Source organism: Urocampus carinirostris, chromosome 4 (assembly GCF_059441175.1).
Source record: "Urocampus carinirostris isolate Australia breed hairy pipefish chromosome 4, RoL_Ucar_1.0, whole genome shotgun sequence".
NCBI lineage: Eukaryota > Metazoa > Chordata > Actinopteri > Syngnathiformes > Syngnathidae > Urocampus > Urocampus carinirostris.
Genome location: NC_142352.1, coordinates 40489162 through 40508538, shown reverse-complemented (window position 1 = coordinate 40508538; position 19377 = coordinate 40489162). Strand labels below are relative to the sequence as shown.

The 19377-nt window shown below is 40.0% G+C and overlaps 1 protein-coding gene and 1 long non-coding RNA gene across 2 annotated transcripts; one reads left to right on the top strand and one right to left on the bottom strand.

Annotated features, from left to right (window-relative positions):
• Nucleotides 1–545: 545 nt before the first annotated feature.
• On the top strand, nt 546–17945 carry tradd (tnfrsf1a-associated via death domain). Its single transcript, XM_088333274.1, has 5 exons — nt 546–628; nt 5016–5167; nt 5958–6238; nt 10361–10493; nt 17229–17945. Exons 2-5 carry the CDS (start codon nt 5017–5019, stop codon nt 17525–17527), a joined length of 864 nt encoding a protein of 287 aa, XP_088189400.1. The 5' UTR covers nt 546–628; nt 5016; the 3' UTR covers nt 17528–17945.
• LOC148367558 (uncharacterized) lies at nt 17935–19118 on the bottom strand. Its single transcript, XR_015850206.1, has 2 exons — nt 18809–19118; nt 17935–18687 (listed from the first exon to the last, which is right to left on the bottom strand). It is a non-coding gene; the product is annotated as an uncharacterized LOC148367558 (long non-coding RNA).
• Nucleotides 19119–19377: the final 259 nt, after the last annotated feature.

Below are 19377 nucleotides of genomic sequence, written 5' to 3'. Positions count from 1 at the left end.
ATTCTACTGTTTCTATACATTTGAGTTGTGGAATTGTTTTTCTTTTCCTTGGTTTGGGTCGCGGCTTATAAATAGGGTGGGATGGGTGTTCCTTAAGTCACACCAGTTTCGAACCTATGGCCTACATGAAACATACATGCCTGCAAAAAATAACTTTCAGTTTGCATTGTTCGAACATTTAAAAAAGTGATCTTTTCCTGGACTATTGGAGAGTGATTGAATCGCCCAGTTGGGAGAACAAAACTCCACATACATTTGTAGTTACATTTACAAAGTCCTTTTAGATAAAACGCAATACCGCATTGATCAGTTACAGTATAGTCATTTAAAATGCAGGGTTATGCATTAACATCTTGTCTCTAATTAAAAATGTATACCTTTTGTGTACAGTATCTTTAAACAACGAGAAATGAACAGCGCTACTGGCCTACTTTTTAAACTCGAGATTTGCCTTGCCGGAATAAAAACAAGTTATTTCCGGTTTCTGACACGCCCAGAGGAGGCTTTCGCCTATCAAAATAGCGTGCCTTTTCGCCTACAACCAATAGGACGCTAGAATGTGAATTACTGTATCAGTGGGTGAACATTTAGGAGGAAGCGTCACCAAACAGAATAAGAAAAGTTTTAGGTAAGTTAAAAATCCAGTTTAGTCAATAATTAGTCCATACACTAGGCACGATATAAAATGTAAGAACAGTGTTAGTTAAATTGTTAAGTTAAATTAGACCCCACCCTCTGTCTCGTCGATCAAGTTTTACGTTGACGTCGTCCCTTAAACTGCTGACTAGCAGCAAATCAACAAGGAAATTCAACTTTTGATCAAATGTATTTTACATTTATTTTCATTTGCGTCGTTTTTACTTAGTTGTTGGATGTAAGTCATCTGAGAATCTTGTTTTGATGCGTGTTTTTCTTAATTCAACCCCGTTCCTTTGGAGATAAACCATTTTTGTATGTTTTTTTTCCCCTCAAGTTTCTAATTCAAGTCCTTTTTATTTGTAATGCCATTAATTACAAGAAAGGGCTAATAGGTTTTATGTGTTTCAGTATATACTTGTAAAGTTAACAACCATCTTAAATGTGGAACTACTTACATGTAAAGTCTGTACTTTTTTGGATGATAGTGATGTATGGTGGAAAATATTGCTTCTTTTAAATTGGGGTAGTCACTTCGGTTTAGGTGTGTTTGATGGCCCCTTTTTTTAAATCGATATCATAATCTTGAGCAGTGCTTGACACTAGCACGACACGAATATTACATAAAACTGTCTTTTCTCCGCTAAACAAATGACAGATATGTTCAAATCTGTTTTTGATCCCCCCTTAATATAAATAATTTTTTTAAATTCGATTGATTTATACTTGAGTGGTTTGCATGTATGCAGCACAGTTCTGAGGTTATGGATTCAAATCCAGCTACCATCCTTTCTCTGCAGAGTTTGCATGTTCTTCCCGTGCTTGCGTGGGTTTCCTCCGGGCGCTCCGGTTTCCTCCCACATTCCAAAAACATGCATGTCAGGTGAATTGGGCGATTCAGATTGTCGCTAGGTGTGAATGAGCAAGTGAGTTCAGGGTGCCCAAAGATGGCTGGGATGGGCTACAGCACCAAACACACCAACACAGACACACAGACAGTCTGAATGCTACGAGCGAATTGTCTCTCTCTGTGTGCCCTGCCCACTGCCCGAAGATGGCTGGGATGGGCTCCAGCACCACCGTGCCCCTACTAAAAATAAGCGTTGCAGGTAATGGACGGATGAACTGTCCTTTAATTTCAGGTACCTGATTGTGTAATGGCCACTAGAAGGCAGCCAATACTGATATCAGCCACCATGCAATACCTTAAAGGGACGCTGTGTAACATTTGACCACTGCATGTCGCTGTGATGTGTCGTGCAACCGAAAACGAGTGCTGTAAAGCACAACAAAGTATACAATTACGGAGACTTGAAGTGAAAAAGCGCTGCTGTGCCATTATAACAGCTTCCCATGGCTTCACATTTTCATAGCGTACGTTTTAGTTAGCTTTTTGTAGCGAGCAGTGCCTCTTAAAATTATATTAGTTAAAAACAGTCACAGACACTTGGCAAATTGGGCAGATGTAGTTGTTTTGGATTTTGGGGAAAACATTACTCCTATTTCCACTAATCCTGGAGGCGGCGGTCCTTACAGTAAACTTTCCTTTTTTTAATTTACACATGCGATGTCGGAATCTGTGTGTGCTAAAATTCAGACAGAAATCCATGGGCAAGGTGGCCAAAAGGCTACTACTATCATCTAGTGACATAGGGATTTTTTTCTGGTACAAATTAAATTTATACTGCGGTCAACATTACTGGCGGGCCACATATTATTAATTTTATGACTGAGACATATAATTTGACAACAACTCTCTTTAGCATTCTTCCACATAAACCAAGCAGACTTTTATGCAGGAATAAGCAGGGGTTGTCTTTTTGGAAGCAAAAACTGAATGATATATTTTAAGCTCCCGATGATCATTTAATCCTCATACTGCTGCTGATCTAATCTCGCTGTATACTTTTAGAGCACCGGTAGATTAAATTGCATAAAATTAAATACTGGTTAAGTTGTGGAGATTCCTGCAGACCCAAGAGTCAAGCGTACTATGTATTAGTGAAATATGATGACATGCGTAATCCAGCTCAAATGATGCCTTTGCATGCAGTGCCTTCAGCATCCTTCCCATGGAAAGGGTGTAAATCATCCAGACTACTGTACTGGAGAGTCGGACCTGTGTTTCTATGGGGGAAGCGGGTCTTCAGATTAAACATGTTTTTATGTAATGAAAGTTGCACTAGGAGGCTGGGGCAAAGATGGGAAATATTGGGATTGGGCCTTTACGATGATTTACCGTCAGTCCAACAGTGACATACTGCATTTGGTACCTGTGCCTACCGTGGGGATTTACCAGACTTAATCCACCACCTAATACCACTGCTATCATAATTATGGAAACCATCAATACAATAAAAAAAATATATATCTTAATAGCACGCAACTGTCAACCTTGCTTCCGGAAGTTAAGACTTACATGCCAATTCTTCAAATTTGAAATATGACCGTAACAAAAAAACAACTCAATAATGTGTAATTTACAGTATAATGCACAATATATGGTTTGGTATACAGGGTTTTGATGAACTGTTATTTGATTGTTAGATTATTCTGTCAATTGCAGCATTTTCTTGATGAAATTGGCAAAATGACTATTTCATACAATGTATGTCAAAATATAACATTAATTCAATAATTTTAGAAATCATAAAATTATGACATTTAATTTACTGGTTCGGTCTATAGCATCTTAAAAATAAGAAAAAATGCTGAGCTTTTTTCAAAAGAAAAACAATTTGCTGGAAATCAGGTCAAATCCATCCACATCGAACATAATCTTGTTACACAAGAACCCCAAAATGCTCAATAATCTGTACAAATAATTGTAATAATTAGCAAAATTCGGATTTTGTTACTGTTGAATACAAATATATGAATAAAGTCATCCCTTGTTTTTTGCGAGGGTTGCGCTACCAAAGAGTCAGGAGATAAGTCAAAACCCACAAAGTAGAAACATTTATTCATTTACTAGAGATCAGTAACATTTAAATAAATAAATAAAAACGGCTGTAATAAAATACCCCTATAAATCTACAATTTAAAAAAAACACTGAACACAGTATTGCAGTTGAAGGAATAAACGAAAATGGAGGTTCTCTCCTTTCATTGTAAGAAAAGTGATGTCGAGAGTGTTCCACCAGCTGCACGCTAGCATCGGAGATCCTCAGATTGAGCCAGGTCTCCATGATGATTAAAAACAAGAGTCACAAATGTAATGGTTTCCCCTAGTTGTTGTGGCTCCAGGTCATCCGTTTCGTGGGTAATGGTTATGGGATTGGTGAGATACAGGCTCGGCAGGAGTAGTTTATGAGAGTTGTTTTGTAGTAAGTAAGCCGGACCTGCAGCCTAGCTATTGCTTTCTCTCCGTACGCCGCCTCAGTCTCTTCCCAAATCCAATAACAATACACGGAGCACCCTGGTGTGATGAACATTTTTTCTGAGCTCTTCTGGCTTCTAATTTAATTGATGTTTTTTTTGGTCAATTTAACAAGCTGCTAAAATACTAGCTATCGCCGTGCTTTACAGCTAGTTTTGGTGGCCACATTGACTTTTGCACCTGCCCAATTGTGTGACTGACAGTATACACCAGCCTATCACAGTGGCACACACAGACAGTCACAACCCCCCACACACACACACACACAAAGCCCTCCTCAACCTGCCCCCGTGACAGCAATTTCTGTGCTTTCTGCGGCGTAGCACAATGCGTGATACGGTGATATCAATGACAATTCAATTCAAAACCTGCAAAGTATCGAAACCGAGAAAAAACAATTGCGATACAGCAACGGATTGCTGTATATTGAGAAGGTTATATTATGAAAATTCATTCAGTGCTGTAATAACTTAACCAAAAGCATACAAAAAGTGGCTTTAAATACAGTTACATATCCTCTTCGTCGTTATCAAATGTGGGGCCAAGCAAATAAAGAGAAATGTCCACCTTGGTTGATTGAGTTGTGCGCTAAGGTGCCAATATTAGCAGTAAGTAAAAATAGTGCACTACATTCAATTTGGGGCTTATTGTTAATCTCCAATCACGGTACAATTTTGAATGTTTACGCTATCCACATTCAAACCTGTACAGAAGGCATAGTCAGTGTTTTATTCTAATTGAACATGAAAAGGAAATGATCAGAATGTAGTAAATTATCTTGATAGAAACTAAATTGTGATTTGAAGAAAAAAGAAAATTTGGAAATTTTATAATTCTCAGAATGGATTGTACACTAGCTTTTGATTCATCAAGACCACATAGGACAATATATGATACTGGAGGCTACTACCATCTTCTATAGTGTTTGAAGTACTTTTAGTGATCTTAAATGACTACTGACTTGTCTATGAGTTGATTATGTTATGTTTTTAATTCGAAGGATGGCAGACAAGGTTTTGGATCGTAGACCTTGGACAGGATGTGCCGTTCTATTTCTGCAGTCTTTCTGTCCAGATGCAAACCTGCTCACGCTCTATAAAGACCAGCAGGGGAAGTTCATCTTTTTTAAAGTCATCAAACTGACACTTGCAGGTAATGAGTTTCAAGGACTTAATCTCATTGAGCATTGAGATTAAAAAACACTTTTGTTTTGCGCGAAGAGCTTGTAAATGCTTAAAATTGGTGCCACGTTACTCAACAATCTGACAACAAGGCTTAAAAATGAAGCCGACACTGCTTTCTGGTGGTTTCCATTTGGCATTGCATTTCTTCTTCCCCCGTGATTAGTGGAGGCCGGTTTTAGTTGGTATGGCATTGTCCTATGAAACGTCATCGCCCAAAAGAACAGGTTAAACAGGGCACTTTGAAATATGTATTAGCTCTAGGATTATGTATCAATTATGGACATTTGTTATGGGCTATGCAAAAAATAAGGTAGCTGTTCCCAGGGCTAAACTGTAATGGGAACAATTTTCTGCAACTGAAATTGTCATTTTTACCCAACACCTAAATGGGGAGTAATTTGTCTTAAAAATATGTACACATGCATTGTTCAGATCCACAAATGACATTGATTAATGCACACTCAAGATTAAAAATTGCATACTTGTATGTAAATCGCAGATATATTTGTTGATTGGTAAAATACATTATTCATACAGGATTTCTTGTTTTGATAGTGCTGGAGAATTGAGAAATATGGCTTTGAAAGTCTTAAAAAGAGCTTGAAAGAGGTGTACAAACCTTGGTTTGTGTTCAGGTTTGTTGAATTAGGCAAATCAAATTTTCAATCTATAACATAGAGGGAATAAAATATGTGAATCTGAGGATTGTGCCTCTTGTGAGACCCTATAATCCCACAATTCATGTGTTTCCTGGTCAGATTCAGCAGGAGGTCTGGACGGGTACGAGATACTGAAGCTTCATGATGCAGACCCTTTCCTTGGAGTGGAGGTGAAGTTCGTGAACGTAGTCGTGTGTCAACAGTTCCTGAAGAGCTACAGCTCGGGAGCGCTGCGTCAGTCCATCTTGCAACACGCTTGTCGGCTCGTCTCACCCGAACAAGATTTCACTGTGGAGACGCAACTCAAAGCAGGGACGTACATCTTGGACGGATGTCTGGACAAGCTGGAGTTTTGTCTACAGCAAATTCACCAGTCGCAGGTATGTCTTGTTTCCTTTTTTGAACTCAATATTTACTTATTCAAGTATAATGCTTACACGTGTACAACGCATACCCTTGATTTTTGATTTAAAATTCAGTATTATTATGGTTCACTCTTTTCAGCTCAAACAAAGCATTGTAAGTAACAAACAGACTCGGGGAGTAACGGAATACATGCAACAGCGTTACGTAATCTAGATCCCCCGAAGATGTCATTGTATTCCTTTAGAGTTGCAGAAAAAGGATACAATCAAATTACAGTTATATTTTGTAGAAATAAGTATTACTTTGCAGGGTAACCATTTTATTTAAAAGCATTTCTATCTTGCACACTACAGATGACAATACTGAAGTCCGTTGTGCGTTAACTTTAACTCTTTATTCTTTTCCTCGTTTGCAATAGCTTAGTTTACATTCACCATGTCCAATCGGGTCTCTCTCTCTCTCTCTCTCTCTCTCTCTCTCTCTCTCTCTCTCTCTCTCTCTCTCTCTCTCTCTCTCTCTCTCTCTCTCTCTCTTTCTCTTTCTCTTTCTCTTTCTCTCTCTCTCTCTCTCTCTCTCTCTCTGCAGTCTCATTCATTCCAGACACTCTCAGGACCTACCTCCCTCCACACGCAGACCTTCCCAGGGTGCCTGACTACAAAAACATTACTATATGACCAAAAATATTGCAAAAGACTATGTCATTTAAGTGCAACTAACGAGACAACATCAACAAGGGCGGCAGTAGCTCAGGAGGTAAAGCTTTCTCGTGATCAAGAGGTCGCAGGTTTGATACCCGGCTCCTCTGTGTTACATGTCCTTGGGCAAGACACGGAATCCCTAATGCCCCCAATAAGCAGGTAGATTCCTTGCATGGCTGACGCTGCTATCGGTGTGTGAGTGTGTGAATGCGTAAGTGAGAAGCACATTTGGTAGGTATTCAGTGACTTGAAAAGCGCTAAATAAACGCCGACCATTTACAAGCAAGTACAAACAAATAAAATTACATTAAATGAAATGATGAATGCAATTTAATGCCTGCGAGCCTGTAGTTTCTATCTTTCAAGCATCCATTCATTCACTTCATGCACTCATTCACGTGCGTCTTACATTTACATAATGCACTCACAATTTTAATACCTGACACTAGAGAAATATGACAAGAAGTAAAAGAGTATGTTGGACATTTCAAAAGTGAACGCATGTTTTTATAACAATGTTGGGTTTTTGGTGTTTTCTTAATGTAAACTAAAACCGGAAATATTTTATTTTTGCTCAGTGACATGAACGCTATTATCCCTGATAATTTTCCTGATGAGGCTAATTGCAACGATGGGACAAGCACTGCTTGTCATCAGGTGAATGTCCACTGGGCCAATCATTTATAATATACAGTTACCAGTAGACACGTTATTGGGTACAGCATGCACCAATGTAATAATGCTTCTTTTTTTTATATAGATTATTTTTATGATTGTAATTTGCAGCCATGTGCAACTGCCTTCTGATTGTACTTTTTTTTTTATATTTGCCTTCAAAACTCTCAGTAAGGTTTATTTTTTTATTTTTGTTTTTTAAAATCCAAAAGTTCTGTTGAAGTTTTCATAAAACAGGTTATTTAGGTCTTTCTTTCTTAATGTTGATCCAAAACACTGTGTTTAATTATACATCTTTCAACCAGTTAACACTCTGACGGCCTGCAGGATAGCTCACCAATAGTGTCCTCTGGTTGTCAGCTCATGGGATGATTCTCTGCAAACATGGACTCATTACACCAACAATCCAGAGAACTCAACCGTGTAAAATATTTACTCCAAAACACACTATAAAGCAGACACATAGAAAAAATCTGTTTGATGTTCCTTTTTGTAATCTGTTCTCTGACCTTTTGATTGTCACTACTCTCAGCCAATAGCAGGTTTTTGGTCCACAGCCTGCATTACCCTATTATGGGCCTTTTTGCTAAAATGGACATCGCCTCATTTAGCTCTGAATATCTTTAGCTTTTAGTAACCGATTCATATGATGATTGACACATTAGTTTACCAATTAAATTCCCAACATATATGAATGCCCTTTTCCTGGGGTTTTATTAAAATCTGAGCCAAAAATAACCGTTCATAAATGCAACCTTGGATCCATTTTTACAAGCGATGATCCCGCACAAGTGTGCACAATCATTAATTGACTTCTTGAAAGAGAAGTCAAACATTAATGACTCTTTCACAATGTCTAAAATATTGGCCAAAATAAAATACACAGTTGTAAATGGTAAATGGTGTGCATTTATATAGCGCTTTTCAAGTCAATGAAGACCTCCCAAAGCGCTCAATAATGTGCTTCACACTTACCCAGGCACACACACACTCACACACCAATAGGGAGTCAGCCATGCAAGTTGTAGAGTTCTTTTAGCTGTAAACTTCCCGTGGGCACTTTTGGGAACGGGTAGACCTACCCTTAGAAAATTGTGTAAAATACAATGATGAATTTTTCAGATTGTGTTCAAATTTAACAAATCCTCAAGCTATTTCCTCACCTTTTTTCAGCAAAGATGCTCATCTGCAGCCATTTCATTGCAGAAAAAAAGAGAATTCAGATTACTCAATGTTAGTAGCCCCTGCAGTGATTATTTTAGTACCTTTCGAAGGAGACTGAAACCGTCCATATTATCCAAACGGTTCAAGAACAGCATTCAATTTAGTTAGGGTAAGTCTTGGTTTCGGATTTAAGGCAAATTTAACAGGAACATTTTTCTTTGAATTCACTTTTGACTGGACTCGGACTTGGATGTTGAAGCCCTGAGAGAAGAAAGGCGGCGCCTTTGAGGCATTGAGGGGTTAATGGTGTTTTTTTTTGGGGCGGGGAGTATTTTTTTTTTTAGAGAAATTGTGCTCTTTGTGTACTCAAATGAAGAGATTGATCAAGTCCATTGATTATATAGATGATAGATACATCATATTTTCATTATAATTAATTTAATTTTACAGTTATCCCTCGATTTATTGCGGTTTACTTTTTTTGATGTCAATACTCCGTGGATTTTCATCATGCATGGTTTTCTATCATGGGGCGGAGGGCTGTGTGCCTGTGATGGGTGGGTGCGACTTTAATAGGCTGGTGTATGCTGTCAATCAACTGGGGCTGGCAGGCGCACAGGTCAAAGCAAACTGCAAAGTACATCTACATTTAGTATTTTAGCAGCTTGTTTCATCAAAAAGAGACTCGTCAAATAAATTGGACTCTGAGGAAAGTCAGAATAGCGCAAATAAATGCTGATCTCCATGGGGTTGTTATCTGAGCTTGGTAAGAGACTGAGTCAGAGTCGGGAGAGGAAGCGGAAGCGTTGCTGAAGGCTCAGCCTACTGCTACGGGTCCATGACAAGCCACACCTTCTGAGCCTGTATCTCACAAACGTCAAATCCAATCCTTTACCTATTAAACGCATGACCTGGAGCAACAACTCATGGGAAACCGCTACATTGCATTTCAATCATCACTGAGACCTGGCTGAAACCAAGGATCCCCAATATGGTAGTGTGCATCCAGCCGCTCTGTACAAAGCTTTCTTAAACTGTCACATTTCCCAAAAGGTGACTGTAAATAAAAAAGGAAAATTGAGCTTGAGGGCCGCCGCTTCCAGGACAAGTGGAAACTTTACTAAAATCTGAAATGACTTTGTTCGCCTCATTTGCCAAGAGACTGTGGCTGTTTTCAAAGAATATAATATCAAGAGACACTGCTGGACGAAACATGACTATGAAAAGCTAACTGGAAATGGATGCTGTAAAAAAGGTGAAGCGACTGGAAGCTGTTTTAATGACTTAGCTGCGCTTTTTCACAAGACCCTGCGAGTCAAATGAAAATGCTACAAAGGTAAGCTACGTGGCTCAACACTGATCGCCAAGCACTGCAATCCTTTCATAAAGGGCGAATTTATTAAAGACTGTTTAAAGAATGCTAGCCTGAATAGTCAGCCCTCTCACATTTTCAGCTTACCAAATCCGGCCCGCTTTCTAAAAAGTTTGGACACCCCTGCTATACAGCATTTTTGACATGTGTTTAAGTTTGTTGGTGTCACTCAAAGTTAATTAGGACATTTTACTACAGTTCGAACGTCTTCTCTTATATGCTGACAGCCCGAGCGTCTGCGCGATGAAGAGATTGATCGACTAGAGGAGAGGCTGCATCTGGAGTTTCGGGGGTCTCCTGCACATCAGCAGATACAGCAAATCCCCAGCAACTGCTTCACGTTTCAGAATAGAGTATTTGGTGAGTCCAGGCTTCCTTTAACCTCCTAATACCTTTCGTCCACAGGCCTGGACATGTATGCACATTAAAGAAGAAGGATGGCTATTGGTCGTGAAAGCACCTGAGTCTAGTTCATGGCCCTCGGGACAAGTGTGTTCCGCCACACTATTTTTGTGGTACTGAGAGAAGCACAAGAATGGCATAAAAAACGATGAGTTGCTGTTTTAAATATGTCCACTGGATGCTGCGCCACTCGCAGAGCACCCACTGTCATTGTATCTGCTGACTACAATTAATCAACCAGAGAACATTGCGGAAACCCATCTCATAAAAGTCACAGATGCACTGTTTAAGGCAATACGAAAAATATATATTTTTTTCAAACAAATAGCACCTGGGTGTCTTTGCAGAATCTTAAAAGTGGTGTCAGTTACTTTAAAATATAGTACTTGTTGACGCCATCCTCTGGCTTAAATCATCATCGCAGTCTCTGTCAAGCTGCTTGTATGGCGCGTGCACATACGTGTCTCTCTCAGATGCGCTCGAATAAACTTCTTTTTTTATTTTTTGGGGGATTTGGATTGGCATTTGGACTGTATTTGAAACTCTCCTTTTCTTACTTTCACCAATTTTATCCTGGAATTAAAGGAAACCGGTACCATGCACGATAAATAACTCTCCCTGCCCCATCCTCCCCTACTCCTTTCCTCCAGCTTAATGGCCAGAACACCGGTGATAAAAGAAAGTTAAAAGCAGATAGGCACAGTGGGAAAAAAAAAATCAGTGGGAATTGTTAGCATATATTAAATGGAGAAAACATTTAATTTTAAACTTTTTAGGGCCACCTCAAACGACACACGCCACTTTTAAAGAAAATTTAGCTGATTTCTATAATTGATATGAAATCTAGCAGCAAAATTCCCTTGTTCAAGTCAAGTCGTGTTTATTTGTATATCCTTTAATCACAAGGAGTCTCAAAGGGCTGCTCAAACCACAGACTATTGCAAACTACAGACTATTATTACACCATACCCTGATCTAAAAGCTACATGAGGGCAAGGAAAAGCTTAGCATGAGAAAAACAAAGAAACCGTGAGAAGGAGGGAGGAGTACCAGGCTACAATGGATGTTGCATAAATAAACTATACTAAAACATTGTCAACATTATATATTTATATATATATATATGTGTAGGTAATAGATACTTGTACGTTTAGATATTTGCATTTATATTACATAATTGATGCCATCCGCCATTCCGCTGCTAAGGATATCCAAAAGACAAAAACCTTGTTAAAGGCTGGGCAAAAAAAATGACAAAATAAATGGTGCCTAGTAGTCACTTTGGGTCTCCATTGTTAGAATTTTCTCTTGTACTTTTAAGAGCTCTTTTTCAGTTACACTACATAATACAGCGACATCTTGTGGTCAAATACACAGACTGTCCCTGTAAAATGTGTTGTATTTCATTGTTTTTATCTACTTCTATTTTTTGTCTGGTTCTTATTTATTGTTTCTCTGTTATTACTGTAAAAGACTTTAGTACACCGGAAAGATTTTTGTAAAGGGGTGTATAAATAAAGACGTTTACATTTGAAAAGCAAATGCAGTATAGTGAGAAGTCAAAGACAAAAGGTAATGAATACTTTGTAATAGACACAAAATGGCAGCAAATCACATTTTATGATAACAAGGCCGTGAGCATAACAGCTGTACCCCACCTCTGTAGTTCTGCAGCAAAAAATTCAATGAAATATTTAGGTTATCCCTTTGTATACTTAGTGTCTTAATCTGATCAAATATTGTAAAAACAAACAATAACAAAAGCATAAGTTTATCATTTTCAGAAATGGGATACAAAAGACAAGCAAAAAGAAGCTGTTAAATGCAATATTTTCTGTCAGTGAACATCTGCTACATTTGTTGTGTGTTAGTACACTGGCAGCAAAAGAACTCAGAAGAAGAATTCTCTAATCCAACCATTTATGAATTGGTCAAAATCTAAAGGGAGATTAGTGCATGCCGGCGGATAATTCATGTGGATTGCATCAATTTGAAATTGCCAGCTTTTTATTGAATTGTCGTATTCACTGTGGCTTAAATTGGGGTTAAAAGTAGTAGCTGTCAACCACAAATCATAGACACCCCCCTAATAATTATACAATGCCTAACAAAAATATTGCAAATCAAAGCAGTAATGGGATACAAAACAATTTCCCAACGTTTACACATCTCCCAGAGAACTGTACGAGCAATAATATTAAAATAGAGCATAAAACGACCTTAAACCGACCAAGATTTGGCCCTCCTTCTAAATTGTTGGTCCAAACAAGGAGAAAACTAATCAGGGAAGCAACCAAAAGGGTAGATCACATTGGATGACTTTCAGGCATACACAGCTGAGATGGGACAAAGTATGCATAGAATATTTAATCTTACTTCGCACATATCTACTCTTTATGAAAGAGTGTCAAGAAGAATACCTGAAAGAATACCACAAAAAAGCCCATTTGGCGTTTGCAAGAAGACACATGAGAGACACAAAGTCAAGTCCAGTCAAGTCATGTTTATTTGTATAGCACTTAATCACAAAGAGCCGTCCCCTGATCTAACACCTACATTAGGGCAAATAATACACAGATATTGTAAACATAAAATATTGATAGATAGATAGATAGATAGATACTTTATTCATTCCCGTAGGGAAATTCACACTTCCAGCAGTCTACCCCGTTGTTTATTAACAGATTAACATGATGCCCTAGGGGTGCTTGTAGCGGAGTGGATGACGTCACGCTAGTCCAAAAGTTCGACATCCCTGCGGCAGATGGAAATCTTTTCTTTGTGAAAATCCAGGGATACACCACCTCTTGTTAGCAAGTCCGCCTCCTCTCCGATTCCCCCCGGCTTTCGTGTCTCTGTATAGCGCCGTTGAAGCCGGGTAGCTCCGGGTGGCTACACGTTAGCGTCCGGAATGCTAAACGTGAGCCACGTTTCCGCAAAACACAGCAACTGCGCTCCCTGTGCGCTTCGATGTTTTCCACCAGCACTCGATGATCTTATTTGGTCGTGAGTTCGCATTTACCATGATTAGCTAGCTCCGGCTCTTCTTCCACGATAGGCCCTTCATCACGCCGGCACGAGAATTCTTCAGGGCAAGGAGTTGATTCCTTGAATAGACGCATTTTTGTGCGCTAAAACCCATGTCCATAGGATAGAAGTAATCCATAGTGTAGTTGTCAAAACGGGAAGAAAAACACTGAAGATAGGAGCAGACAATAAAACAATAGGGCAGCTGCTGGAAAAGGCAGCTGCTCGTGGCAGCGCCGCTTTGATGACAATATATACAATTTAGGTTATTCATATGCTATAGAATGGAAGTATGTTTTAACAAACAACATGCTCTGGTCAGATGAGACCAAAAATCAACTTTCTGGGCTGAATGCAAAGCGTTATATGTTTGGCGTAAGCGTAACACTGCACATCACCCTGTAAACACTATCTCCACTGTCAACCATGGTGGCGGCAGCATCATGCTCTGGGGTGTTTTTTCCTTAGCAGGGACTGGAAAGCATGTTAGAGTTGATAGGATGATGAATGGAGCCAAGTACAGAGAGATTCTGGCAGAAAATCTGTCTGCAAGAGACCTGAAAATGGGGTGCAGGGTCACCTTTAAACAGGACAACGACCCTAAACATAAGGCAAAATCTACATTGGAAGTGTTTAAATATATATATATAAAGGTGAAGGAATGTCAAAGCCAAAGTCCAGACCTTAATCCTGTAGAGTATTTGTGGAAAAATCTGAAAAATGCTGTGCACCAACAATCACCATTAAATCTCAAGGAACTTTAGGTCTTTTGTAAAAAATATTGAGCGACATTTTTGTTTCAAAATGTGCAAAACTTATAGACATACCCCAAAAGACTTGTTGGGATAGCAGCAAAACGTTTTGTACAAAGTACTAACTCTATAGGGGCCAATATTTTTGCCACACACACCTTGACATTTCTTATTTGTTAGCACATTATAAAATATTAAATACATTTGGTTTATTTTCATAGTTGTGTCTCACATTATTATCTATAGGTTTAAAACCTAGAATATGTCAAAAAGGTCTTGGGTGTTGCAAGGCAGCATATCTAATACAGTAATCAAATTGTAGTATAAGATTAAAGTTGGTAAATTTCTGAAAATGAAGTAGTAATATTAAGGAAAAACAATAAACAGGATAAAATGATGATTGAAAATACCTTTTATGAACAAAATGTTATAATACACTTTAAATGCTATAAGGATAACACTTAAAGGAATAAAGTTGCGACAAGATTTATGAATCACATCGTAATACTGTGGCTTTTTCCACTACTCAATGTTACCATTGAGTAGAATGAATACATATTGTATTCAAATAAGAAAACAATAATGCCTCGTTTATTAAAGGGGTTATAGAATTAACCCAAACTCAGTCTACAGTTAATTACTCAATTATACACTGAAACCTAAGGACAAACCCTTTTTACAGGCTTGACAAACAAAAGTATTGTCTGAACTTTATTTTATTTTTTAAAATAACGTATATATAATAATTAGTGAGGAGACTGTTAAGTAGGCCCTATCCCATAGCCTCCACCAATTGCTACTTCCTTGACCGTTTTCTTTTCTTGATTGTGGAAGTGAAAAAAAACAACTCAGCATTTCCCTCAAGGAGGACAGCTGCTTTCCCATCATCGGCTGGGGGTTCGGCTGGCCGTTGAGCCAGACCCTCGTCGCTTTCCTTGTTTCATTCACCATACTTCACACTCGAAATCTTGGCTTGGACAAAATAATATCTGTAACTGAGTTGTGACAAAATTTGCGCTAAAAAGGATATAAAACTGGCGGCACGGCAGCTGAGTAAGCACAGTTCTTTAGTCAAAAAGCCAAATTGAGGTTTACATCCCTGCAGGGTTCGTAAGGGTGCTTGAAAACCATTAAAATGCTTGGATTTTAGTATTGTGTTTTTAAGCATCAAAAAGTGCTTGAAAGCTGGGTAAAGTGCTTGTAAATGCTTAAAAATGATGGCGACACTGCTCTTAGGTGGTTTCGCTTCGGCCTCGCATTTCTTCTTCTTTTTCTTCTTTGATTAACTGCATCTGGCCTTAGTTTGTACAGCATTGTCTTATGAAGCGTCATCGCCACCTACTGGTTGTGCCGAAGAGAACACGTGGATGCTACACCTAAGGGCCCGGTCACACAGCCGTTTGCGTCTGTATCGCGGCTGAATCACGACCAGAAATTTCTGCCCGTGAAGCAGACGCTGTTGGACGCTTTGAGATCGCGATACAGACGAGATGCAGCCCTGCTTTACACGCGGCAAGAAATTTACACGCGGTTGGCCGCGCGAAAAAGTTTTTCGCTGCTCAAAACTTTAGACCACGGGTAACCGTGGGCGGCAGACGTGGTACACACGAGGTAATGACGCGGTACAGACACGGAACGACGTGGTACGGCCGCGGCCAAGGCTTGGTTACACGCGGGTAGGACGCGAAATTTTAGCGGGTAATCGCGGGTGGAGCACGGTCATAGCACGTTTATTCTGCGCCTGTATCGCGGTGTTATCACGTGAATTAGCGTGTGTAACGCGTGTGGCGGTCAAACGCCTTTCTCCGCGTATATTCAGCGCGATTTGCCGAGCACACGTCAGTTGTGCTCGAGACCTCAAGGAGTGAACATGGATCCCCGTCACCGAAGTGACCTAGTCTTAATCCATTTTTATTTCTTGACATTTCTTTTCATTTCATAACAAGATAATAAAATAAAAATGAAAAACTATTACAATAATAACATATTGGCTTCTTCTTCGGTGCCACAGCTTGAAATATTGATCTTCACGGGACTGTGTCTTGAGCAGTCATGATTTCTACAGCCCGGCTCGGCAGCTTTTATACCCGTGGTCCACACGCGAAAAGGACGTGGAGCTGACGCGATGAGGAAGCGGAACAGCCGCCAGCGTCTGTTTCGCGGGCATACCACGGATGAACAGCGGGTTGGCCAATTTTGCGCATTTTCCACCGCGGGCAACAGCGTCTGCTTCACGGGCAGAAATTTCTGGCCGTGATTCAGCCGCGATACAGACGCAAACGGCTGTGTGACCGGGCCCTAAACAGGGCACTATGAGATATGTATTAGTGCAAAATTATGTCGCAATTGTGGACATACAAAAAATAAGGTATCCTTTTCCAGTGATGAATTTTTATGATGAAATTCCTACAGCTAAAAATATAAGCTACATATTACTGTCATTTTGAGCCAACACCTACATGGGCACGGATTTGTCTTGATTTGTCCTGATAAATGCACACTCAAGATTAAAAAGTACATATGTAAATCTCAGATATATTTGTGGTCCTGCAAAATACATTATTCACAAAGGGTTTTTTAAAGGCTAATAAAGTCCTTAAAAGTGCTTGGATTTGGCCAAGAAATAGGTGTATTAACCCCTGTGCCTGTTTTTAATGTTCTTCTTATACATTACACTTAAAATGATTGCAAACATTGGTAAAAATGTTGCTATTTAGATTGGTTTTGTGCGGATGTCTGCACAGGAAATGTAAGGGGCGTTTATTTTGTGTCGTTCCTGTGAGTCAAAAGAGCATTTGAAACCTTCGCCGACTGTGAAGTGTTTTGCATTGCCCGTAAATATCTGTTTACGTAATCGCAATTAAGTACAGTTTGGGTTAATGTGGGTTTCTTTTCCTTTTTTTTCACCCATCAGAGGATCGAATGCTGACGGGAGCAGATGTTCAGAGCTTCGCTAATGGAGTGGGACGGCAGTGGAAACACGTGGGGCGGACCCTGGGGAGGGAGTGCCGCGCTCTGAAGGATACGGCCATTGACAACCTGGCGTACGAGTACGCCCGGGAAGGCCTTTACGAGCAAGCCTATCAGCTCCTTAGCCGCTTCGTCCAGGCGGAAGGGAGGGCGGCCAAGCTGAGCCGACTGGTCAAAGCGCTGGAGGACTGCAAACTCACTGGCCTGGCTGAATCCATTTTGGACATAGTGCCTCGAAATTAGCGCCCGCGGCCTTTCATTTGGGCAGAGCTGTTGCCAAAAGGGCGTTCTTTGCCTCTGTTGACTTTGTCCTTCCTGCTTTTACATACAGAATATATGTTCTTCGCTGAAGTTAGTGTCAAATATTACTGACTTTTGTTTATGATCAGAACTTTTATCAGAGGTGTCAAAAGTTGAAAAACAAATTACATTAGGGACCTGTAGTTTTTTGGATTTGCAGTAATCCCTCAGTTAATGTGATTAATGAGGACCAGAACACCCCACAAAAAGTAAAAATCTGAGAAGTAACGTCGCACCTTCATAAAATCCCCCAAGGGTCAAATTTCCCTCGAGATGATGTCATTACCAACTGGGTGTGTACGCCTTTAACAAAACAACTATAGATCTACAAATAAAAACAGAACACAGAATTGCAGTTGAATGAATGGTCATATTATTGTCATTAATTCTCATTATACAATAGTACAATTAAATTGGATGGCTTCTTCTTTGAGTGCAAGAAAGCAATTTAGAGAGTGGCCGGCTAGCTGCACGTTACCCTCAGGGCTCCTCAGACTAGGCCAAGGATCCGCGATGATTTAAATACACCTGTACAGAATGTAGCGGTTTACAACGAGTTGTAGCTCCAGGTCATCCGCTTCATGGGTAATGGATCTGGTGTTGTAGGTAGGACCTGCAGCCTCGGTATTGCCTTTTCTCTCGACGCTGCCTCAGTCGCTTGTCAAGTCATGTCACATTTATTTGTATAGCCTTTAATCACAAAAATGTCTCAAATTACTGCACAGGATTATAATGACACCATCGCCTGATCTTAAACTAACATGCGGGCAAGGAAAAACTCAAAACCTTAGCGTGAGAAAAAAAAAGAAACCTTGAGAAGGGGCCTCACAATTGGTAATCCCCATGACCAGGGTGGAATCGATTTAGCATTGAGTTACAGTACACAAACATAGTAAACATCAATAAAAGAGAATACTAGGTAACATGTTGAAGTTTGTCCGGAAATTGCACGACAGCAACGACGCCTCAAGCCTGTAAACTAGTACAAAAAGTCCATAACAGCAACGACGCAGTTTCCCATCTCTGCCGGCTGGTCGATGCAGGCGTTGACATGCTTCAAGTCCAGACGCTGGTCCGCTGACTCATCTCAAATCATCCTTCTCCTTCGTATCACCACCAGCCAGACAGTCGGAAAAAGACAGGACAATACAAAACATGAGGTGGGCATCAATCATAAGCTTTTGAATAGAAGTGCATCTTAAGTCTAGATATAAAAACTTCTACTGAGGTTGCAGATCTTGTCTCCGGAGGCAGAGCATTCCACAGTACCGGAGCCCGGTGGGAGAACGCTCTTGAGCCTGCAGACTTCTTGGCTGTCGGAGTCACAAGTAGACAGGCATTTTCAGAGTGGAGGCTCCGTGCAGGAACATAGGGGGAAATCAAATCTGAGAGATAAGAGGGCGCAAGTCCATGCAAACATTTGTATGTTAATAAGAGAACCTTAAAGTCACATCTTAAGTGGACTGGGAGCCAGTGCAGGTTGGCCAATAAAGGAGTACCGTATTTTCCGCACTATAAGGCGCACCGGGTTATAGGGCGCACCCCGAAAAAATCGTTTTTGGTCCTATTTTTGACATACATAAGACGCACCGGATTATAAGGCGCTACAATGGGAACGTCGACAAAACAGTCAGATAGTTCAGTCAAACTTATTACCCCCTTAACATTCCCAAAGACGCAAATACGTGTCGGGAACACGTGCAGATGCGGTGTCCGTACGATGTCACTCAAATGCATCGTTCCATCATTCGGAAGGTTAAAGTCTTGGGATTCAAGAAATGCCACACATTCCT

Bases quoted from the DNA above. Each gene is read 5' to 3' on its own strand.
- tradd (XM_088333274.1), top strand. From the start codon at position 5,017: ATGGCAGACAAGGTTTTGGATCGTAGACCTTGGACAGGATGTGCCGTT. The intron at 5,168-5,957 runs GTAATGAGTTTC...TTTCCTGGTCAG, and splicing joins CATCAAACTGACACTTGCAG to ATTCAGCAGGAGGTCTGGAC. The intron at 10,494-17,228 runs GTGAGTCCAGGC...TTCACCCATCAG, and splicing joins GTTTCAGAATAGAGTATTTG to AGGATCGAATGCTGACGGGA.